Here is a 25,753-nt window from a genome sequence, read left to right on the forward strand (position 1 = left end):
ACACAATGCGTCTTATCATTTAGGAATCCCCTCTCTTTGGATAAAAAACATTTTCCCTCGTGTTTTGTGACTTGGCAATGACTGTTAACTTCGTGTCCTCTTTTAAAAAGATTGTGTCAATTTCAACTATGTCCAGCATGAAGGAAAACATCTTGACTGGCTGCTAAAGACTCAAAAACACCTTTAAATTTGATACAAAGACTTAGCATGACCATCATCTCACAAGTAACGACAAGTTTAACAGTTTTTATGTCACAGTTCGATTCGATCCTTCATGCTTGCACGTTTAAAAGATGTGCCGTTACTGTGTCTGATGTCGTGTGTCTATGCGAGCTCAATGAGGTCTAGTCCGGTTATAGAAAAATAATTTAGTTCTCTTATTTACTGCGACATAGATAGTGCAAATTCTCTCACAGCCACACGTCTCATGCAAAACACTTTTGTTAATGATATTTAATTACATTCTTGTAAGTATATTGCACCTCAAGAGTGCTGTTTGCATTGAGCACAGGGTCAGGTCCACTCTACAAGTGTTAAGCAGAGAACTGTTGTGTGTCTTTTTTTAAATATTGATGTGTTACAGCACCACAACTGATTTTCAAGAAGAGATGAGTGCTGTGATAAGGTGCAGACCATGAGGTCTACCTATATATATAGCTAGATGCACAGAAACAGCACAGTGGAGGATGCAGGTATTAGAGACTGTATGGAAACCATTAGTGGGGGAGGTGGGTGATTTCTTTGTTGCTGAATGGGGGGGGGGGTCTTACATTTTTTCATGGCTCAGATTTCTTTTTCATTTCATGATTTTCTTGCAGGAAAGAAAAAAAACTACATCAAAACATTCAAGTAAAAAAACATGCCTTGTGACGGTGCCATGGATCACAGAGTTGCGTTTCTGCCATAAGCAGAGGACAATAATCATGTCTCAGTAACAACTTTATTTTTAGTTGCTAGTCGGATCAATGTCTGTTTTGAGAAACAGTATATGTGGATTGTTATTGTTAGTAGAGATGGAACAATTTTCTTCTAGCCTACAATCACCTTCACTTTATTCTGCATTATAAATTAACTTTATAGCTTTATAAGCGGCGTATTAAATGTATCATATACATATAATATGATGCATGTTAAGCACAACCCTCCCTGTGTAGGCACCAGAAGGGGTCTTGTGCCACAAATGGGGGAAAGCTAGAATATTATAGAGCTGAAGTGTGTATGTAGCCTCTCGTTCAGTGAGAGGCAATAACTGTTCAATTAGTAGCTTGTGCTTCAGAAACAGCTGGCAAATACAAAATCAACTCCTATTGTGTGATATGGGCCAAAACCAAATATTAAAATAACCTTAGAGGTTGTCCTGCTTTTTCAAAAAGTCAAACTCGCCATCTCAATAACTTGTATACAGTTCCTTAGACGTCTTAGTTGCAATTAGAAAAATGAATGAGTGAATGGATGAATTAAGTGGCCATACTCCAACACGATGTAATATTGACACTGGATATAGCAAGTGACCGACTGTAGTCTGACAACAACTCCACATGGGTATGTATCATAAAATAACCAGTTAGATATGAAATAACTTTAACCAACAAATGCAACATGACAACCACTGTAAAAAAAAAAAAGACCAATGACATAAATACAATACAAGTCAAATGTACTCTGAAATGAGTGATTGGAATATTAAGTATACAATGGGAGCAATAATCTCCTGATAACATCACATCCCACTTACTAAACATTTGAAACAGATGACAACTTTGGAGTTCAACTGAAGCGTCATAATGTGAAAGTAATAATTAGAGTTAAAAGATCTTTTCAACATGATCTAACACACAAACTGAGCCGGGCTTTAGTTCATGTCGCCGTAGAAACAGCAGCTGTTAAATGTGACATTAGGATAGATTCTGTTCTGATTGTTTAAGTGACGCAGCTTTTTACCCTTTTGCAGATAAATACAAAAGGAAAGAATATTACACTTAAACGTCTCCAAATGAACGACAACGTTGCTCTGCATCTGCTGGATGTGTAAACAGGAAAAGTCTTTACTAAAAAGTTCACTATTCCAATTTAAAAAGGTGATAATATATCAGAGTTTGGTTCACAGCTGGTTTCCGTTGCCGACTGGAAGTACCCCAGAAGGAACTGGAGGAAGGCGTTTGGAAGAGTCTGGGCTTCTCTCTTTAGCCTGTTGACCCAGATTAGTGGCTAAAGACTGGATGGATAATCAGTTTGCCAATGACGAGTTCATGATTAGCACCATGCCAACACAATTCACTCAAGCTTAGTCTGAGAATATTAGCCACAGGTTAACAGGTCAGATTGTTTAATTTCAAATATACATTTATAGAATAAATATCTGGAGATTGAACAAAGCCTTTCCAGGACCCACACAGACATTATGGAAAGCTCTGACATGGAGGGCATAAGTGCTAAAAAAGGAAGAAATAAGAATATGAAGCATTATGTTGGCAATTATTATTGTTACAAACATTTAGCTTAACCATGGTAGTCTTTAGTTAATTCACAATATTCAAGTTGGATTGAGTCTTTAGTGTGCAGACTTTAAGCACATCTTAAAAAGCTTTAAAAAATACTTTTTCTCTATTATTTTGACAATTTTAGGAAATCTGTGAAAATATGGGTCAAGGATTAAACAAACTGACACACAAGCAGCATCGGCATCGTCTGCTACGCAGACACAAACAGGGAGTCTGTGAAAATATCAGCCACTTTTTTTCTTAGAGGACTAGAAAAAAACATATTCAAAGCTGTAAATAACAGACTACGCATTTCATTTCATGCATCATATAAAATATTAGTTCCTTCTTTTTCATTATATTTACATAATATATTACACCTGATGTTCTGTACAGTAAAAGTTCAATGTACACCACATTCTTAAAAATATGTTCTGACCCATAATTATTTTGACATGAAAAACAAGAGTAGGAGAAAACAAACCAGCCTCTGGCTGTTCTGCAGGACGTCCTTGACGCTAGATAGAAGCTTCGCTGCATTACCTCAATTAACCAGAGAGCTCTGCATAAAATAATCCTGTGAGGGTGAAACGCGCACACACGAAACACACCGGGAGAGGGCCAGGGAAGGGTGTGAGGGAAAGTCCATTATATGGGTTGTGGCTCCGTTTTCTTGGAGAAAGGGCTTTGTCTCTGAGCCAAAGCCACAACGAGCCCAGTCCTGGTTCTCTGCAGCACTCTGTGCTCAGGAGTTAAGTGCAAACAGCAAAACATCCTTGTGAAGGGAGGGAAGCCACAGCGTGCTCATCCAATCCCTCCTCAGCCTGAGGCATGGTCTCAGTGCTGACATTTCAGCAGGACTCCTCTTTAGACCCCGGACACAAAGACACCCACACTTGGGTTTGGCTCACTCCACTTCGGATTGGCTTTAGCCAGCTACTGTGGCTGCGTAGCAGAGCGATCGGACAGACTGTCCGCCCTGTGAGGGGCCAGCTGCTGATGCTGATGTTGTTGTTTCTGCTGTTGTTGATGCTGTTGCTGTAACTGCTGTTGCTGTTGTAACTGTTGGGTTGTGGCAGTGAAGGCACCCTGCTGCTGTAAAGGGAACGCCGCCTGCAGGATCAACTGGGTGGACTGATTTCCATGAAGCAGCCGAGAAGCCTTGAATGGAACATTTTGATTAGTTATGTCTTGGCATGGATATTAACCTATTGAGTCATGCACAATAAGTCCATATTCAACTTAAAACTGCACTAGGCAACATATTGGTTTTGACATTTTAAATGACCTTTTTGAAACACTTTATTGAGGGTTTGCAATGTCACCACCCCTTCAGTCACTGACTCACTGCGGCTGCTGTGAATGAAAAGAACTGTGATACTGAAGAATATTCTCCTCGTCTGTAGACGGGTCAGAATAAATATTTTGATTTGATTTTGTCACTCAGATAACCAATTGCTTTGGGCAGCTAACAAGCTAAGCAAAGTATCACCTCATGTTGTTTCTCTGCTCTTTGGCTGTTGCCAAATCTTTAAAAACATTTTTGCATCTATTTGGGCAGAAATAATCGCAAAATGTCTCTTTAACATTTTATTGCCGTTTGTTTTTCCAAGTGAACGCACATTTCAGATGCTGATCGGTGCGTGTTTGCCATTCAGTGTCGAATGACAGCGGTGTCTTCCATGTACATTGACATCACATGAATATCTCTCTATTGGATCGGATTCAGTTCTGATATGACAGTGTGTAGTCCTTTGACCACATGCAAGCTGTATATTGTTATACTGTGCTCACACATACGGAATACGCAGTTGCTCAATAACTGTCACTGTCATTTGGAACCACTGAAGTGCAAAGTTACATAGTTATCTTAATGTTCATTTCCACATAAGTGTTACCTGTAGGAACTGTGTTTGCTGTTGGGCCAGTCCAGCCTGCCCTAGCTGCACGGCTGTGACCTGTGATTGCTGATGTACCTGCTGCTCCTGCTGCTGCTGCTGCTGTTGATGCTGCTGTGGTGGCTGCTGGGAAATGCTGATGGTCTGGGTCTGGCCCTGCTGAGGAGCGAAGGCCGTCACCACTTGGCCCATAAACATGGTTGTGGGGACCATAACGGCCCCACATGCCATCTGCCCCGTCATTAGCTTAGTGAGCAGCTGAGGACTGGCAGGGAACCTGTCGGAGACAGGAAGTGGGCAAAGGTCAGGCAGAGGTCACTAAATCACATGGTTTTACCTTAAAATCTTCTTTGAAAAAAGCTTTGAATGTCTGTTGTCATAATTCTTTAAGTCTTCACCCTAAAATATAAAAATAAATCCTCAACTTGAATAAAAATATCAACTTTCTTTAATTAATATAAATGTCTGCTCGACCACCTCCTTTATACAGGTGCATGTCGTCCTTTATATGTGGCAGGTGGGAAAGCGAACCTGTTTTTTGACCCCAGTGAAAATTATGTTTTAGAAAAGCTGAACACGAACGTATTTGGATTAAAGCAGAATATTTAGTAAGATAAACATGTTGTGAATATCGGAAATGAATACATCTAATTATTTTTCAAAACATTTGGCCCTTGGACTTTACAACGTTCTGGAGTTATTGGACATTTTTGGACAAGAATTCACAGGAATCAGAAACAATCCCACACAGCCAACATTGTAATCGAAATTGGACAAATACTAATAATATTAGTGTAGTCTAATCATTATCTGCAACTGTGCAGAAATACCAGGTTTAAACACAATTAATAGAAAAAGCAGCTGCGCAGCATTTTAATGTTGATTTAGAATTCAAATGGCAACGTTATAAATGAAGCTTCGAAGCTTCAAACTATTCCGTAAAGCCTTCAATTGCATTGTAGAAACACTACATTAAACAAGTGACGATACAAAAAATGCAAAATGAGAATAGTTTTTAAATGAGGATGCAAACCTAATCTGAGCTGAACGGTCCTGTGCAAATGTGGCCACAGCAGGAGTGTTGTGTCCAGTATTCTGAGCCAAGCTGGTGGCAATCTGGACCACGTTGGCTGGGCTTTGCTGAGGGATCATCATTGTGTTGTAGAGAGATGCAGGCAGTGGATTCTGTTGAGGCTGCAGAGTTAGAGACGACCGCTGAGATTGAAATACACAGAAAGAGTAAAGAGTAAGTGACAAGCTGTGGCTGTGTTAGATGTGTTTAATGAACAGTGAGGGGAAAGGGACGACTTTGCAGTTTGTCAGACCTGTGAGAGCGCTGTGCTCTGTTCCCGTAGGAGCGTTTGTTGCTGGGGCTGGACAGCATGTTGTTGCTGTATGCTGTTCTGTAGAAGCCCTGCAGAGACCACCTGGCCCTGCATGCTGAGAGTTCCCCCCTGCTGCACAGCGTTCCCCTGGGCCATCTGAACAGAGCTGAGATTTAGTCCGCCGGTTCCTTTTGGCAAGAACATCTGAAACGTACAGCGCAGATTCTAACTATAACAGCAAAACATCCAACCAAACAGTAAGTAAATACATTTTTTTATTAAAAAAAAAAGGGCCAAGCAACAATACATTTATCGAGCTGCATGTTTTCTCACCTGCAGGCTCTGTCCCTGCACTCTCTGCAGCTCGTCCTGGATCTGCCGCAGCTCATCCTGCTGCCGCTGAATATTGGCCTCGATCAACCTGGTCCTCTGCTCCAGCTGCTCTTTCAGGTTATGCATGACTTCTAGCTGGCTGGAGAATTGCACCATTGACTGCCAAAGTACAATGACACGGGGACACAGCAGGAAGTGAAATGGCAGCTGCTGAGGTGGTTCGTATGTCAATATTTGTATCTGGCGTTGCATGAAAGGAGCGATTCTATACTGCGATTCAGTGGCACATGCAAGGTTTCATGCAGACTAAAATCCAACTGAAACTGTGGTGCAGGGATATCTGGGGTAGCCTGCCTGTATTCATCAAATGTCTCAGAGTAGGAAACCAAAACATTGATTGGCACACGTGATCTTATTAGTCAGAGGAGAAAAGTGTATTTATTTTTTTTGTATTTGGGGATAAATAAAATAAATATCAATATCAATATTAATCAAACCAAAGCATACCATGAAGAATTATATTATGTTAAGAATAAATCCAACAATGAGGCTCCACTGACAGATTCAGCTAGATTTATGGTGCACGCAAATCTGTCTGACTGGCACCTAAGATAAGATATGAATTAGGCTTTAAAACAAATGAGCTAAATATCTTACCTGGCCACTGATCTGAACTTGTTGCTGTTGAGGCTGCTGTTGTTGTTGCTGTTGTTGTTGTTGCTGCGGTTGTTGTTGTTGTTGTTGCTGTTGTTGTTGTTGCTGTTGTTGTTGTTGCTGCTGTTGTTGATGTGAAACCCCGGATGGAGCCATGTTCTGTCCTGTATTTTGAGAGCTCATCGACTGCTGAAAGAATGAATACAAAACAACATTAACACCAAACAAAAAATGATGAAGAACATTTCAAAATAAAAGCACTTCAAATCTCCCTGTTCTTGTTCCTTCACCGACCTGACTGCTGATGGATGATCGTCGTTGTGATGTCATCTCCACAGCAGAGACAGACTGGCGACCTGGTGTACTCCTGTCTCCCTGAAGCTTCATCTGGGATGCTGAGAGGGAAATATACACATGAAGCTCATATTAAAAAAAGAGAAGACCACTTAATATAAAATAGTGTCAGTCATAGAGATTGTTGAAGGTGCGTACAGGCGGGGTCTGACACAGCCGTGTGCGAGGATTTACGCGAGCTGCGGGACGAGGCCGAAGGTGTCCGGCTGTGGTTGAAGCGATCTAGAGCCTCCTTAATGCCGGAAGTGTTGAGCTGGGACTCAGAACCTGAGTCCTGGGACTGCTGTGAGGTGAGATAGAAAGTCAGCTGTGGGTCTCCACACGAACCCATGTCACAGATTACTGATCCATCATCCCACAAATAATAAAACAAACAACTACTGTTGAACAGAAGTTTCACCTTGTCTGCTATGATCTCAGGTTGTGATTCTTCAATTCCCAGCTCTCTGCGCTGTTCTGCTCTTACTTCAGCATAACTGTAGAGCAAAGACAGTGAATAAACTACACTTATATAACATCGTGATTAAAGTGTAAGATGTGAGACAAGGATGATGCGTTGTTCTAACTCTTGTCTCTAATGTAAATCTTCCTTGTACCTTACAACAGTGTGTGTGCAGACAATAAACTCTGGTCTGGAGTTCCACTGGTGGTAAGTAATGTAGTAGTGGGTCTGAAGCCAAATCCACTGCTGCCCTTTGGTGAGGAATCTGTAGTAGCAGGACTTTCCTTTGCCATATTGCATTACTACGGACACACAAGGAGAAGGAGCTCACTATAAGAAGCTAAGCTCCAAAAGAAGCTGAAAATCGTAGATGACCTAATTTTAATGATGTCTGAGAAAGAAGTACTCACAGTGTTCGTGGCATTTGGCAAGTGTCTCCAGGTCATCTACATGGTAGTAGTCATATCCTGATGTACCCAGCACCTCAAATGGGAGGTAACCTATAATGGGTGGAGCTCTGGACAAACACAGAAAATGTTATTGAGATGAGTCATTGGGAGAACTTATTTTAAAAAGGAAAAGAAGAGGCATTTTGTATTATAATAATATGGGGATAGTTACTATGAGTTACTATGTTGATACTTCATTTTGTTAAAACAATTATTGGGGAACTGCCACACTACACGGGACACTGTGTTCTTAACACAGAGGGCTACACATCGCTGATAAGATCAAGAAGTGGCTTCTTTGACGTTGCACAGATGCATCACCAGATGCCTTTAATATTAGCTTTGGAATTGGACCAATGAAAACACACATTAGAATGAAAACATTGTAAAAAAAAACAAAAAACTGTACCTGTGGTCCAAGAAGAGAAATTTCCACTCTAAACTATGTCTGGAGGTGAATTCCTCATTTGGCTCCTCTACGGTGCACATCTCCTGTGAGCGATAGAGGTGGAAGTTTAGAATGTATTTTGACATTATCTACATAAAATACATGAACTAAATACTAAATTATCTGAGCCACTATTGAGCTGAACATGCAGGAAATAAGGGGAGTCAGAGAAGGCTGATATTAGCCGTTATATTTTCTTTAAAGGGAAGTGTTGATTGTACACCAGCACTGCTTAGCCTCACAAGTTTCTGCCTCTCTTTCTTTCAGGTTCAACTGTCTCAGTTTCGTTACCACCATCTTTATTCCATAACGGTGATGGTTTATTGTTTAGTTTCTATTCCAAATTCAATGTCACTCAATTTCCAACAGTAACAGCAAAATCAAGCTCAGCTGGAGAAGTTCTCCACACTGGGAAAGAGACAAATAGATAAAGGTTTTTGTATATAGGAAAAGTGGTTGCCAACAGAGTCAACATGGGACTGCACATAAAGGTTGACATGAGCCCAAATGTGTTTGCCTGGGGTGACTGGGCAACTGACTGTTGACCCATTGTCCTAATTAAAACAAACCCAAACCCTGAAGCATGAATCTGAAGTGAGAAGTGGAAGATTGTCTAATGCTTCTTACCTTGATAAACTGTGGTTTGGCAAGCCTGACAGTTGCTATGAGACACACTCCTTCTTCAAAAGCAGAGTGAAGCGATCGCTGGATCACTCCTTCAAAACCGTTTCGGGTACAGTTAGGCACTGGTGACACATGAAACAACGGAACATTTTGTGACTTTACGGACAGGAAAGCTCAGCTTGAGGCTCAGACAGTTAATGTGGTGTAACTCACCGTTATTCAGGGACTTGAAGTTTCCAATGAACTTGACGTATTCGTACACAGGGGGCTCTTTGGGGTCGATCGTCCCTCGTAGCATGTGGCAACAGAACTCCAGCTGGTTTTTCGCTGGAAAGAAATAATTACAGTAAGACTTGAACAAAAGAATTGGCATTGGGATGACTAGCTATACCAGTAAAATGATATAACAGCATAGTCAGACTAATGTAAATGCCGAGATTCAAATAAAAAGTGTCCACTTACTTTTCAGATATTCGGGCGTCAGTGTCTCTCCTTCCATGATATGAGAGGACAGAGCCTTGTACACATCTGAATGCTCCCCCATGGGCAGGAAGTTCAACAGGTTCTGATCCACAAGATCAGACTGAAACACAATAAACATCTTTAACACAAATGAGTCTTTGAGCATGTGTTGCTTGTAACACTGTATCAAACAGGCACTGTTGAGCTTTGTTATAAATATTATACAAATGTAAGACTAACTCTGTTATCATTCATTCACGATATACTCACAGGCAAGTGTTCTAGGAGGGACGTCACACTCTCAGAGGCGTAGATTATATTCCCATCAGTCATAATTGCAAGGAAAAACCCATCTAATGCCTGACAGAAACACAATGTACTCTTTTAATTCACTCAGTCTCGCATGTAAACAAAAAGAAAAGACCTCAGCACTCCGTGTTTAGATAGAGCTGGACGATAATTCAATATCATCATTTATAAATCATGAAATTTCTCAGAAAATCTCATGTGAAATATTTTAAAAGGGAATATCATTGGAAGACTGCGGATTAGTTTTTATCATCACGCTTCACGTTACCACAGAGTTCAATGAGGTTAACAAACTGGACTTCAGGGAAATCCAACTATTGTCTTAATCTGATTACTCTGTATTAGTATTCATGCATGTAAACATAGTCAGTCAATAGTTTTATTTATCAAGTATTTAATTCACACAGATCTACAGAGAAATAGGCTTTACCATGTAGATATTTCATATTGACTATTTATGTAATTACCAGAAAACATGCAGTATATCGGGATAGAAGATTCTGGCCATATCGCCCAGCCCTATGTCTTATCTCACCTCCAACATCAGCTGAGTGAACTCTTCATTACTAAGAAAAGGAGGCTTCCAGTCTTGTCTGATCTCAGTTGACTCCGACTGAGCAGCGATCTCTGATAAAGGAGACATAAAAACATGTCAACCAACAGGTTCGGCTGAAGAGTGTGACCCACAACTCTTTGTATGACAAACGGAAGTGTGACGCTCCTCACCCTTGTGTTTGTGCAGGAAGTCGATGCTCTTCTGCAAAATAGTGGACTTGTCCATCTTCCGGGTGTTGCCCGGCAACATGGTGCCCAGCTCCTTGATGAGGACATTGAACTGGTCTCTGCGCTTCTTCTCAGACTTGTTACGGGACACACTGTGGGTTTGGACACAATAATGATGAGAACACATTTTTCAGGTCACGTACCATCTGGATAAACGGACACAGGGTCTACGTGGAGTGTTCATACTATACAGCAGACTTTTTTAACCTTTGTTGAGGATATGGAAGCTGACAGGATGATAATGTAACCAATTCATTTGTTTTATTTATTTTCCCTTTACGGATGTCTGGCTATGTATGATAGATAACTCTGTATGTCTGGAATATGTGTTTCTTATGTTGGACTTGATATAATGTGAAAAACACCTTGATTAAAAATAAAAATAAAAAGAATAGGAGGACATTTTGTCTTTATGGTCTACAGTAGTGTGGGCATTAGTTATAGCTACATAAGCAATGCTGCATTAATGCGAGTGCTCCAAAAGACTACAACTGTATTTGTTTTGTGGCAAATAAACCACATCTATAAAGAACTTTATTAAGAACATGGGACAATATGGTGTACCACTACTTCATGATTTAAAATGAGAAAATCACTGGAGGATGTTTTAAATAACATTGAAGGTCTTTGATCTCAACACAATCCACAGGGATCGTACCGTTTTGCTTTGTCCTTTTCATCTTCTTCCATTAACCCATCAAAGATACTGCTGTCATCCCTGCAGAGCGAACACACCAACAGTTGAAGAAGAGCCTCTAATATTCGTTCTCCAATTATCTTTCATGAACACTTTGGTGAGAGAGCCTCTGCTAATGCTACATTCTTAGAAGAAGAAATCTGAGCACATCGAACTTGGACACAATATCCCCCCAAGTGACTAATATCTAATGCTGCGGAGACAATTAGTTGATTGATCGAAAATCAATCTGGCAATTGTGATAAACAACTTGTTAAAATCATCATCTAATACAAAATAACACAGATAATTTAATTAACTGAATATTAATTGTTGGTCAGAGAAGGAAAAAGTGTCTTTGAAAATGTATAAAATACATAGTTAATAGAAATTAATAAGAAAAACAAGCCAAACGCAGGTAACTCAAACCTTATGACTCACCGGTCAATGCTTGAGGTCATTTTGTATCCTGTTCAGGATCGCAGTGTTGGAGAGGGGCCTTTTAATCGTGAGGTAGACATTTGTGAAGGAACCTTTGGAGGAAGAAGAACCCCGCGTGATAAGACAACTTGCAACAGCTTCATCACCTCTCGGTGATTAAAAACAGTAGATTACTCACGTCAGCTTGTAAAACTAAATCTTACCTTACTGACCGTACAGCCAGTCCTGTAAGAGGATAAGGAAGTTGGTGCTGGATGAACTCCGGGTCTGGGTTGACACACTGTGGTGATGCGGGTGGTGGAGCTCTGTGAGTCTTGGAGGAGAGTCGCTTTGAAGTTTCCTCAATCAGACGGCAGACGGTTGAGAAAGAGGTCTTCAATGAGCGGAGTTTGTCGTCCGCTGCGGGTGTGAGACTGGCACATGGCAGCAACATCTGAGTCTATAAGGAGGTTAGAAAAACACAAGTTGTCATTAATGAAATACAAACACAATCACTATGTTCGTCAGACATGCAAGAGATTAACATGATTAATTATACCCCTGCCACACGCATAAAGCTGTCTGACCAGTCTAATATGGGACACAGTATGGGACATTTTTTCATGTCCATGTGTGCTCTGCTATCACTCCAGATGGCCAGTTAACCCCTGATGCTAAACTCAAAAGGCTGCAGCAATCAGTGTCAGTTTGTGTCGCTGCATCCCAAAAAGGCACACATCACATTTTGTCTGTGTCAAATGATGCAACTCTAAAGACTGCAACAATTTTCCATGGAAAGTGTTTGATATGATAATGGGACTAAAAGCTTAACAACAGTTGGCAACAATTAAAAGGGACAGCTTAGTACAAGAGTAAGGGATCCACCAGCCACTTTCTGATGTCTCCCGAGTGACCAGCAACATTATCCCCACCGAGTGTAGAATATTTTGTAGGGCTGTACCGAATGTCATTTTTTACATCGGAAGCTTCTTATTGAGGTTTTCGAATGAAGCTTTGAATGTCTGTCGTCTTAATTTCTGAAGAAGAAAAAAAAAGGCGGTAAGCGAGAGAGCACACAGTGTTCTTTTTGAAAGGCTTGAACGGCTACAAATATGGATTGAAGCGGAATATTTGAGAGTCAGGTGAGAGGAAGAAGACATCACTGACAGCTGCTGTATTCTTCCTCTCACCTGACTTTACTATTCTCCTTACGCAGGTAGGCCTACAATAGATTGTCAAATTAAAATGAGATGGCCCACTGCGTCTCAAGCCTAAATATTTGACCTTTTTATTTCATGAACCAATTACCGTCACAAACCTGTGTGGGACGTTTGCTCAACATAATGGCCTATTTGTGTTGGTCATGGTACACGTCACGTTTCCATTAATACAAATGTTTTGGCTGAAATTATATTATATATATATTTATTTAGCTATTTTAAGGATTTATACTATATATGAAAGAGTCTATATATATATATATATATATATATATATATATATATATATATAAAGGTATGTTATTGTGAGTATTGTGTTTAGTTTAGTTTTTTTTACAATTTGTTACAATTTTAGAAGCTATAAATATGTTTTAAAAAATGTGTTGATGTGTCATTGCATAAATAAAGATAATAAACTAATAGATAAGATAATAGATAAAATAACTAAGGGAAGACTTTGAGGGTTTGATTGACCAAGGATCAGTGTGAGACGACGGAAACCAGTCAGCACTTACACTGTCGGGTTCGGGTCAAGGTAGAAAATGACAGTAAGCGGAGTAGGATGTTGTGACACATTGATTTTCAGCTATCCGGTGTTATTTTACTGCTCACTGCATGTGACCCTTTTGACACAAATACAGAGAATGGTTGCCTTATCTAAGATGACTGTTTTGTCAATACAAGTGGCCATCTACCTTTTTACCATCTCTCTCTTCACAGCAACATTAGAAGGGAGTGGAGAGTTGTAATAAAGAGCTTTATCTACACACACTTAGTACCTACTGAAAAACAGTAGCAGAGAGTATTTGTATCTTGAAATGATTAAGCTAACTGGAATGCAGACTGTCAGAAAAAAGAAAGAAAAAAAAGACACAACTCATATGAGAGCAAAATAGGAGTAGAAAAGAAAATGTTGGCACTAGTGTATCAGCAGCAGTTGCAGCAGTTGCAACAGTAGCTCCAGCGCAGAGCGTTGTATAACTGGGAGAGCAGAGGTTGTATAACTGTGATGTCATCCGTGCTTCACTGACCTGCTGGCCCAATGACCTACTTTCTTCCTTCTCCTCCGCTCTAACTTAATCACAGCTCCACAGGCAACACCTTTCTGTTCTTCCCACTATACTCCCTGTCAACACAAAGCCAAACATTTCACACAGCTAGTACCCACACAAAAAGGTGCGAGCAGGGCATCACGCTGTCTGCATATCACATTTCCTAATCACATGATATGCAAAGGCGTCCCGGTGTTCCCCGAGCCTCAGTATGCACAGATGTCAAGGAAAGAAACGTCACAGACGTCTAACGGTGCCGTTTATTTTCTTTTTAGTCATTTGAACCATGTAGACTCACATATGTACACAACACACCTCACACATGAAGACGTATCTTTCTTCCTGACACGTATCACATCAGACTGAAAACACTCTTGTATCATCATTTGTCTATCTAACGCAGCGTTGTTAAATGTCCCATTGATAGTGTGTGTATGTGGGTGTGTGCACGCAATCTCAGATGTAGGGCAGCAGAGCTGTGAGGATATGAGTTACTCTGAAGTGGATCTATGGCGGCGCTCGTCACGCTTCCCGCCGCACCCTTCTAAACCCCGCACTGAGATAGCAGCACGGCAACAGTGCCAATGGGCAACACCATAGCAACCGGCCTCACCGTGCGGAGTGAAAATAGCCTGGCTGAATTCCTCCACAGATGACACTCCCTCCATCGTACGCTGAGAATTATTAGACTTTAGTCTGTGGACGTAAGGTCGACCTGAGCACGTTACTGGGATGTTATTTCTCATGCAGTGGCCTGCATTCTGCATCCATTAGAGGAAAACAATCACAAGCAATCCCTCCCATCCTTATTGTATTATGAAGGAGAGTCTCTCCATCAGGGAGAGTGCTTCTACTATTAAATTAGGAGAGCCAGTTAACTGAACAAAAAGAGAATACAGCAAGGAGCTAAACAGCTTTCTCTTATGAATCAGTAAGCTCAGAAAGCCATATACAGTAAGTGACATGTAAAATGTCCCCGGTGATGAAAATCCAAAAGTTAACAAAAAGACTAGACATTAATATCCACCAGGAATACAGCTTTTGTACTCTATACTCCACCACACAGGATAATATCACTGCATATTAGAATACCGCTTTAACGAGGGCAGAAAGTACTTGTTGATATGCAGGACTGGAGCAGCAGTCCTCCGTGTAGAGGCAGACTAAAGCCTCCAACAGCTTGTTTGCCATAGTGCTTTAAAATGTGGACATCAGGATGCATCATTTTGAACCAAACTGCTACCAAATTAAGCTTTTTCTATTATGCTGCAGACAAATACAAATGAATATGATTGTTTGATGGAGATTACTGTCATTTGTCTCCTGCCTTCAAAACATTTATACAACTGACAAGTCAATTTCTCTAAATCAGTTTGTACTATTGTGTGGTAGTGTGATTAGGACTGCAATGGGCATAGGGGAAATATCAAAGTATTTTTCCAGGAAAACTTTCACTGAGTGTGATAAAGATCTGAAAAATACCTCAAATTACCCAACGCCATTGTTCATTTTTTTTTTTAAACTGGAACTTTAAACCCTGTGTGCAGACGGTAATGTCAGGTAGCTCTTGCATTACATGGTTAGGTAATCTGGTGTCATAGCAACCCTTGTGTTTTCTTTATTATCTACGTCATACCCTGACAACCGAGAGATTTGTGAACTCTCAAAGATCCCAGGTGTCACAACTTAGGCCTCAGTAAATTCCGTCAACCATTGAAAAACCACTTTGAACTCCCTGGTACTGTAGACATCACTAGATTCTACAACAAAAACAGATTTGGGATTAAATAAGGAAGAGGGGGTTGTTGTTTTTCTCATCCTGCTCCAAGTGTAAGGAAATATCTAGGATAATGTTATGCAGATTTTAACAGCCGGAAAGCAAAAGACTCACTGCCAAGGAGGTCACACAAATCAACATAAACACATGAATGAATACATCACTCAGTCACACATCCTGTCTGAGGCTGCACATCCTGGTGGCATTCACAGAGCAATCTATGACCGTGTTCAAAATGGTATACTACATACTCGATCTGTATGTTTTTGCACAATGCATACTAAATGAACAATTAAGTATTGACTATTCACACTGAAGTAAATTCAAGCAATAAGTCTTCTCTGCATCGCAGGTATCGATCACAACGTGACCGCTCAAAGCAACTGCTTCATGAAAATAGTTTAGCACATGTAAATAAACTTATTTTACAGTATTATTTTAAAGGCTAATAAAAAATATTAAATATTTGTGGCAAATGTGTTTTCTTAAGTAAATGATATATGTTAGCTCCGACGTTTTTTCTCCTAACTGTTCCTTAACGTCACTTCGTAATTATTTTATCCAACAGTTAATTATTGTAACCGTCTGCCTCGCAGTCAGCCATCGGACAGTGAAGGGGGATGTGGGGTGGTTGAGTATGTCCAGCAAGCTCATGTCTCATACTCAGAAATTCTTGCTAATCTAGTTTACACCTGGGCGTTTCTCGCGTACACAACATCCACATACTATGCAGTCGGAACGCACTACATACTCAATTGTACTCACTTCATACCTAGTATGAATGGTATAGTATGCGATTTCGAACACAGCCAAAGATGTGATTCCCTAAGTTCACAGGCATAGAAGTTTCCTTGTGACTGGGATATGAGATGCAATCGAGGACCGTTTTAATAATGCCTATGGTCATTTGGCCTGCAAGTAATAAAATTCAGCTCGTCAACACTGCCCACCATACTGCTGCACAGTTGTACCAACCAAACCCTCAACTCTCGGCAGCCAGCTGTGTTTCCACTCAAAGCGCACACATCCACAGGCCCAGCAGCACAAAATGGGTCTTTGTTTTGCATTTTCACTCCACAGCCTACAGACAGGAATGTTTGAGAGGCAAGCAGCAGTGGTTGGCAGGGCCCCTCGACTGCTGCTGGCCTCCAGTCCCAGCGGAGAAGGAACTCAGCCAGGGGCCTCATACCGATGCCAAGTAGGTCATTGCCGTTCAGAAGGAGGACTGGCAGCACAAGAGAAGCAATCAAGAATGACTACAGACTTACAGATCTGTCAGACCACAATCTATCATCAAAATATATGACTGACATGTGACCACCAACACTTAATCTGGTATAGAAATGCTAATTATGCTAACCAGCTAACCATTCAATTAAGAATCAACATTTTGCAGCAGTAGTGCTCTAACCAAGTTGAACCATTAGAAACCTAAATAACTGAATAGCCTTAACTTGACTTTGCTCTATGTGAGCAATGGCCTTTTAGTTTCCTACAAGACTTTGCACCACATTTATTATACTCTACAGATTAATATGTCAAAGTCAACATCACACTTTACTGACTGCAGTAAGAGAGCGCTTCCATACTTTGCCACTGCACATTCTTAAATTAAACATCATTCATCATGCAGAAGTCAACAGCTGATACAGGGTCTGACAACCTCACAAGACACATTTAGACATGCACTGTAGTAAATACTTAAACTGGCCGGTATTATTGCTGAAACACTGAGTCAATTAATAGATAGACAATAAATACATTGGTTATTTTAATAATTGTTCAATCAAGTAAAAAATACAACATTCTAGCTTCTTATTTGTGACGATACGTTGCGTTTGTCTACATTGCAGAATAAACTTCTTGCTGTAAATCAATAATGAAAAGAATTGTTAGATACAGTCATATAAGTGTCGTGTTTGAAAAGAACCTCAAATTGAAACGTCACACTGCCTACTTGGGAATTTGCATAATATTTGCTAAACTGCCAAAAATGATCAAAATGAGTCCCACTGCCAGTAAAGGCACGCAAAGGTTTTCAACTTTCTTATGAACAAAATGTTTCTGTATTGCATTTAAACCTATCATGAGAGGGCTAAAAGAGTGACGCTTTAAATGCTATACTTTCAAATAATGTTCAAGCTGCAAATGTGACTAACAAAAGAGACTTAATGAGATACGCTACATATGTAAGTACGAATTACAGACTGCTGTCCTTTTACACTTAAGGCAACAAAAAAGCTGAGCAGCATGTTGCAGATAACAATCTCTCAACAATCACATTATATGCATCACATGTATGGCCTGGTCTTGTGGGCCACATGCTGAATATCTTGTGAGGATTGCGACTCTAACTGTGGTGTAATACTGTCACAGAGACATATACATGACATGAAAGCCATAAAGCCATTGCTTTAAAAGACGCCACAGATTTTACACATCAAAGTGTGTTTACAGGACTTAGGGGGTACCACCGAACATGTGAACAAGGTTGTATAAAGCATGTTGTGGCTGCGGAGGGAGCTGAACACAGTCGAATGAATTGCTTTGATTGCCATCACTTGAGCTTTGGTTGGTGTTGAAGACTACAAGTTTGAAAATCTGGGGGGGTGAAGTTATAAAGAAGTGAGTTTACCAGACTCTTCACCTATAGCATAATACAACCCAATCTCTCCCAACTGTCAGTGGTCGGCAGCCATTGTGGGTACAACAAGAAACAAGAATGTGTGCAGTAAAACATTTGATATCTCTGGTTCTGATGCATCAATTTGGATAATTCCTTTCCCCCATTGAGTCCAACAAAGTTCTAGGACTAAAACTTACTAATATAATATATTTATATGATAAAAAAATTGTTTGCTTTTAAATAATACAACATTACCCCAAAAATACTTGAATGAAGTATTTATAATATAAATATAATAACACAAGGTCGCGATTATCATCATAATTAAGGCCGAGTTTAAATAGTTTAAGCCTATAGGTCAACAACATTTCCATATTCAGAATATTCAGAAGAACCATCTTCTAGGACTGCACTACTGAAAGGATGTATAATGTCTCTGTAATAGCTGCTGATGTATTTGGCTTCAAAAGATTTAGGTAGTCAAGATTGTGATCCCTACAAAAGCATCAAAGACCAAAATTCAGTAGGTGAAGTCCACCATGTCTTACCTTTTGTCTTTGAGTGATGGTTAATTAAGTAACCGCTTCACCTCATGATGGAGTCTGAGGTCAAATCTTCACCTGTTGAACAGAAAGACAAAAGCATTTCTGAATCAGAACTAAAATATCTGGGTCATCGTGAGCCTCTCACAGCACTGCAGAAATAAGAGAACAGCTCTGAACACACACACTCACACATTCACTCACACATACTCACGCTTCTCTTGGAAGTTCATTTATTAGCATGCCGAGCCCCTGGCCATCACATTGGAAGGGGGTTTACGTCTAGGCAGTGTACACAAGCATCTGTTCCTAGAAGTGCATTAATATACAGCTACTTTGTGTCACTATTGTAAAGTGTGAGTGTGTGGATATTTTATAACCTCTGTTACAATACAGAACTTTATCATACTAGCACTTACAAACAGTGTCATAAAATGGTGTTAATATGCCACTCGTGATAATAGATTGGTCTAAAACTACAGAAGCATATAGTTGAAGGATTACTGTCGTATTCTTATAATCATACTGTGTGTTGCCTTCTTAAATTTATTGGGACTTCCAATGTCAACATAGAGAAATTCTCACACTGATTTCTCCAAACCAAGATCTTGATTATGGAATATAATCTACTATGTTCATTGTCAATTAATCTGTCCGTAAAAGAAATAAGAATATAGATTAAAAAATGCCAATGAATTCTTCCCAGAACTCAAGATTACAAAGTGCCGATTTTATCATTATATAAAAAGGTAATGCCTTACATATGATGTCATTCAAAACAACGTAATGACGTCACTGCAATGAGGTGAAGTAACTTGGCTTACAGAACAACTGGAACACATTAAGTTAGCACTGAAACAATTAGTTGATTGTAGTTAGTTGATTCATTTAAATTAATTTGCTAATGCCTAATTAGAGAACTGAGGAGCCATCAATGACGCTACAGATAACACTGACGCACCTCTACCCCCGTCACTTTTTAGGGGAAACCCAGTAGACTTGACCCATTTTTTCTTGATCATAAAAATCAGATAGCATCCCTCTAAGACTCTTTTGATTGCAACTCTATGTAGGTCAACTTTTTTTCCTCCATTTTTACAAGAAACAACAACTGCTCTCTGAAAATCACTGAGCGAGTGTTGCTTTTTTTCCCCCCTCATGTATATTTAAAAGGGGAAACATATTCTATACTTTACTACCTTCATTGGTGTTTACACAGGATGGATTGTGTTTGGGAATTCATGATTTTGTGTGTGTGTAAACGTGTGTGCATCCAAATATATTGTCCAGTTTTAATCCATTGCAGAGATATTCAGACATTTGATCAGTAACTTATTTTCACTTGTTTAAAAGTTCACATTAAACGAGTCTCCTACTTCGCCTCGTCAGCTAGCATTAACGTGTCAAGGAATGAGACATTATTTGGATGATTTGATTGGTGATTAAGTGTGTTACGCCACGCAAAGAAATAACTGCTGACAAAGTCTGTGGATTTGTGTGACAGGAAGAATCCTCTGAGCTCTCAGAGAAAGGTCAATCTGACACAAACAATCCTGTACGTAGAAAAGGATTTCTCTGCAGCTAATGTTGCTGTCAGTGGATGTCGTTGTCTTAGAGCTTAAGAAGCCAAACAGTAAAGTGAAACCAGTAGATTCTATCACTAATCTCTCGTGAATGTCTGGTCTGTGCATTTATTGACAAAATGAACTCTTTCTAGTGCTTCATAGGAACTAAGGAACAAACTACATGTGCAAGTGGTTACTAGTAGTACAAGTATTGGTCATTTATTGGTTTGGAAATGCACATTTTCATATCTGGCCATTATCGCTTGTGGACGAATTTCAAGGATAACGCTTGTATTATTATATCTCAATAAGCTTATGCCATAAAACTCTATAAAACACATTAAAAACACATGTAAGGGTCATACAGCTGCCTTATGGGACATATTCCTTCAAGAACATGGTAGTCTGTATAACATAGCTGTCTAATAAAGCCAGTTTGAGATGATTTCACATCAAACAATAGTTCATTTCAATAAATCTCAACAAACAAATAATAATTACTATGTGTGAAGCAGACCAGATATTGGTGGCACAAGATTAGTTTGTAGCCACAACAACAGGGCTCTAGTGTTAAAGTTAGCATATTAGCAGTCACATGCCATCTCTTAAATCTGCAGGCAATAACATTAAGAAGGGAAACATGCTAAATGTAGTTAACCTGATATTCTACACAAAGCCATATAAAACACTGAAGTGCTGGGACAATTCACTTTTACCTGATGCATTAAGCCTAAAGGACTTTTATATTACATTATAAGGTGAGGGCAAAAGCAAAGACTGACACTGTTGAGAGTGTGCCAACTTATCAAACGCTGCTTTTATATAACAACATCACGTGTGTGACCCAGAATCAGTCAGCCTTTAACTTTTAGCATTAACAGTAACAGGGATTCAACAGCAAAAGACTCCAGATGACCTCAAAGTCAGGGTCACTTCTGGCAAAGATCAGTCAAGTGTTTTACCTCATGATCGCAGGCTCGACAAACTGTAGCAAGCAATCATATTGTCGACCTCGACTAATTATATTAGAAAACCTTATTTCAAGGATTGTGAAGCATGAAAGCGTGTAAATCTCATACTCGAATTGTGTACCACTTTGGTTGTTGTAGAAATTGCCAAACTTCAGCATTCATTAACAGCTCTCTAATCAGTAAGGAGTGTCCCAATCTGCTGACTATCAGTGTCAACTATGGATTTAGAGTATTGGTAGTACAACGACTTCTTATCAGTCAACTGAATGATTCAATCTGCAAGCCCGCCGTAGTGCAAAGCCGGAGAACATCACATCTGAATCAACGCAGGCTCCTCTGTATCGGAAGCACCTGATATTACAGGCGTATAGTAATTACATTATTAGAAGTAACACATAGCAATCTGTGTGCCCCCCCCCCCCTTTACACACACATAAAAACACATATAAATTGTAATTGTATGTGCAGTCCAGGTTTATAATAGGGCAGCTACTAACGATTATTTTCATTATCGATTAATCTTTTTTCTAGATTAATCAGTTAGTCTATAAAATGTCAGAAAATAGTGACAAATATCCATCCCAGCTTCTCAAAGTCCAAGGTGATTCCTTTAAATGTCTTGTTGTGTCAGTCCAAAACCAAACGATGTTCAGTTTAACATGTTATAAAACCAAGGAAAGCGGGAAATCTCCATATTTCAGAGGCTGAAAGCAGCATCTTCAGCCATTTCTGCACAACAAGTTACTTTACGATTATCGATAAAGTTGGTTATTATTTTTCTGTCGATCTACTAACAAACTTATCCTTGCAGTTGTAGTTTAAAAACACACTTTTAGAATCTCAAAAACGTGTTCCAATGTTTAAAAGATGCCAAGCAAAATTGAAACACAATGGACAGTAGATAAATGTACGAATCTGCCAAAGCACTTTCCTCTCTTGACCTGGAATTATGATGATAAAAGTTGTCTTGTTGCTCTTCATAAAAACAGACTGTATTATAATCACACCAGCCGTGACGCCAAATCGAGCCAAGGGCGTAAAGTGCCCTTGCTCGGACCACACCCACCTTTGAACTTGGCCTTCATTTTAATGTTAACTACACATTTGTAAAGTTGTATGACTTCATCTTGCACGGTTGTGACGCTATTGCAGTAACAAAATCTGTTCACATCCAGACAATCAGACACAGACAGAAATATATACACCTGGGAAATTACTAAAAACCTCCTCTGTGGCAGGTCTTGCTGCAGCAGGTATCTCCAGGAAATGGAAATAAGGGATTTTGAATCCTCTTTGAGGGTCACACACACTCTGCATTTAACCCATCATAGCATTAGTGCACCCCGGGGAGCAGTGTGGGGGTCCGGTGCCTTGCTCAAGGGCATCTCGGCAGTCCCCAGGAGGCTACTGCCTGAACACATTATGCCATGATGACACAAACGCAGACTCCCAAGCTGTAAACAACACCAGCATTGATGTGGCACTACAGTAGATGTTAAAATAGTTTAATTTAACAGCATAACTTAACTTCAGCATATGATTGCATTATGTACTGTGCCACACCACATCACATTGCAATACGTCTGAATGAAATTGTACAGACTCATCAGCTGCATAAAGTGTATTTGAGGGCAGCTGTCATTAAAGCTATATTCAAATGTGTATCAGTGTCAGAAGGAGAGATACTCTTCACAAGTACTTGCTGCGATTTACTCATGGAAAGCATGGGGTTCATGTCCGGAATTTAAGTAGAAGAACATCATCCAAGCTTTAAATCTACATTATCCTGATTCAGAGATTCAATATGGTCAACTCAAGACTAAATGAATCACTGTGACAAACTATTGAGAATTCACAAAATCCAGACTTGGAAACCTATTTGACTGACATTTTTTAGGAACCGAAATTAATTATTTAATTGCAAGTTCACAAATAAAACATAACATAAAACTCACTGCCTGACAGGTAGATCCGCGACTGAACACATTAAAGTGTCAATATGATCAATGACATGTCTGGTGAATGGGGAGCAGCAGAAGAGATTCATGCGAAGACAAGATTGCGATTGAGAGAAACGTAAATGCCACAGATATAATAATTAACACAACAGACATACCGTTCAAAAGAGGCAGTAGATGTGGAAAAGACTGTTCAGGCAGGATGTGTACGGTTGTCAAGTGTGTTAAGTCACCTGAACTGAAACCAGCCTTGAAGTGGGAAACCTAGGTACAGCACGTCTGTCTGTCTGTCTCCATGCTGCTGCCGGTAATACCGGTCGGCAAACCGGGCTGGGTGATTGCTAGAAGGCTAACGCCACCTAGCCAGCTTGCTTACGTCAATTACAGCAACAAAACAAAAGCTTTATAAATGTGCCACACTTACTGCGACACATGACACACACTACCGTGGCATCTTAATCCGTGACAAATTAGATAGTCGGGGTTTTTTTTTTTCTTCTTCTTCCGCTTTCAAGTGTAATGTAGCGCGCGTGCAACTCGCATGCAACAATATACTGTAACCCACTTTTAGCTGGAGCTAGCTAGCTTACGTGCAGCATTAGATAAGAATGTGGGTCACCGGGCCTTTGGCTAGACTGTCACTAAACAAGCACAAGCAAAACTGTTCCGTTTGGCACCGTTACGTATGTCAATAGTACCCAGAGCGGCTGCCGATATAAGAGATACCAGATACGGAGCGAAGTTCGCCGGTAGAGATGCCACACTTACCCCGAGCTGTCTCCCCTTTCATCGGGATATCCCTGCACCCAGTGGCGCTGCCGTTGACGGTTGACTGCGCAGGGCTGAGGCAGGCTGACTGGGGTTGGAGTTGGAGCCAAAGGGGCCTACCTACCGCTCTATACTCCTCCAGATAACACATCACATGCCCGGGTAGAGGAAGGTGATCGACAGGTTAGATTACCTGGATTGGACAGTCATACACAGCAACCTATGAAGGGTAGCATCTTTTTTTAGTTGATATAGTGAAGCTAGAATCTGTCACATTATAAAATAACCACTTGTGGAATCCATTGTAGCATTTACCCCCCTTATTTAGGCATGTTATATACATTTAAGAAAATTAAATAAACATTGTAATGAATGCCAGATTGGCCCTTATTACTGTACTATTACTTAGAGCAGTGATTTTCAAAGTGGGGTCTTTAATTTATGAACATGACATCAAATATTTGTGTGTAGAAAATGTGTTCTGCACTTCAAATTATCCTTCTCTATTTTATAAGGGTTCTTGGCTGAAAAACAATTAAGAAGTATTAAAAAGTAGTATTTTTTAGATAGATTTTTGTCTAGTGAATCCCAATTTTTTTTTGCTTGTTTAATGAGAATACAAATTAATACAGGATAGCGAAACTGTGTTGTTTAACAGTGTAGATCTCCTGTCTGCTCTTTGGATGAGTGTATCTGGATTAATTGGCCATCAGATTGTTTTTGCATTTTCCCATCTCCAGCGTGGTGCTCATCACCATGGCAACAGCCAAAGTAGCACAAAACTGTAATACCATCTTTGACCACATGGATGCAGGGAGCGATTAAAAGGATGAATTTGATTGTGCAGTGTCTGGAAAAAGTGTCACATACGATGCAAATGAAATGTATTTTTTTTTTATCTGTTAGAAAGTATATTAGCCTTATGTTGTCCATGTATTCTTTCAATTGTGAAGAGGCAGGGACAGATGGTATAATGTCCTGTCACTTTATAGCATCTAAACCCAGGTTTTACTAACCACCTCTGTGTTCATTGACAATGAAAATGATTTGAAAGCATCTGGTGTTTCTCCTGCTGCAAGCCTCTCTTGCAAACTGGTTGTTATTTGTCAAGTGGCATTAAATCAGCAGAGGCAAACTTGGGACAGCAAAGAGAAAATTACCCACTTATTTACTTCTGGTAGTAATAAACACTGTCTGCAAATGATTATATGATTTCATACTCACGTGGTCTTATCTCCCTAAAAGGATGCCAAATTGGCAGAAATATTTTTCTGTTACTCCAGTTGTCACCCAATATTCTTCAGTCAACAATCTTACCCTTAATATGAGTCACATGTTTGCTCACAGGAAACAATTTGGAAGTTAGCCTGACATGTCCAAACGAGAATTGCAGTGTTCCTGTGATATTTTTAATAGCTCATTCTGTTCTAAAAAACACCTAATGAAAACTTTACTGTAAAAACACTTATTGTTGTTTGTAGTGAAATGAACATTCATGGCTGGAAATGTGAGTACTCCATCTTGATGAGGACATTGAGAAACAGATCTGTAAAATGTTCACATTCAGTGTGGTGTGTGGTTTACTGTTTAACTCCTGCCATGTTGCACCGATACTGA

The 25,753-nt window shown here is 39.9% G+C and overlaps 1 protein-coding gene across 6 annotated transcripts; it reads right to left on the minus strand.

Annotated features, from left to right (window-relative positions):
* Positions 1–1,629: 1,629 nt before the first annotated feature.
* On the minus strand, positions 1,630–24,303 carry clocka (clock circadian regulator a). 6 transcript variants are annotated; one of them, XM_029429155.1, is made up of 23 exons: positions 24,137–24,303; positions 18,881–18,952; positions 11,882–12,117; positions 11,679–11,770; positions 11,220–11,279; positions 10,505–10,653; positions 10,314–10,405; positions 9,740–9,829; positions 9,470–9,590; positions 9,221–9,334; positions 9,011–9,129; positions 8,345–8,427; positions 7,897–8,003; positions 7,641–7,788; positions 7,445–7,520; positions 7,183–7,327; positions 6,985–7,085; positions 6,694–6,879; positions 6,037–6,195; positions 5,704–5,907; positions 5,412–5,593; positions 4,457–4,655; positions 1,630–3,641 (listed from the first exon to the last, which is right to left on the minus strand). In XM_029429155.1, the coding sequence occupies exons 4-23, from the start codon at positions 11,696–11,698 to the stop codon at positions 3,417–3,419; spliced, it is 2,580 nt and encodes an 859-aa protein (XP_029285015.1). In that variant the 5' UTR covers positions 11,699–11,770; positions 11,882–12,117; positions 18,881–18,952; positions 24,137–24,303; the 3' UTR covers positions 1,630–3,416. The 6 variants fall into 6 exon arrangements, with proteins under 6 accessions (XP_029285015.1, XP_029285010.1, XP_029285012.1 ...); XM_029429150.1 differs by having other exon boundaries at positions 4,379–4,655; XM_029429152.1 differs by lacking the exon at positions 24,137–24,303 and adding an exon at positions 23,602–23,855 and having other exon boundaries at positions 4,379–4,655.
* Between the last annotated feature and the right edge of the window lie 1,450 nt (positions 24,304–25,753).

This window comes from Cottoperca gobio, chromosome 4 (genome assembly GCF_900634415.1).
Source record: "Cottoperca gobio chromosome 4, fCotGob3.1, whole genome shotgun sequence".
In the NCBI taxonomy this organism is placed as follows: Eukaryota; Metazoa; Chordata; class Actinopteri; order Perciformes; family Bovichtidae; genus Cottoperca; species Cottoperca gobio.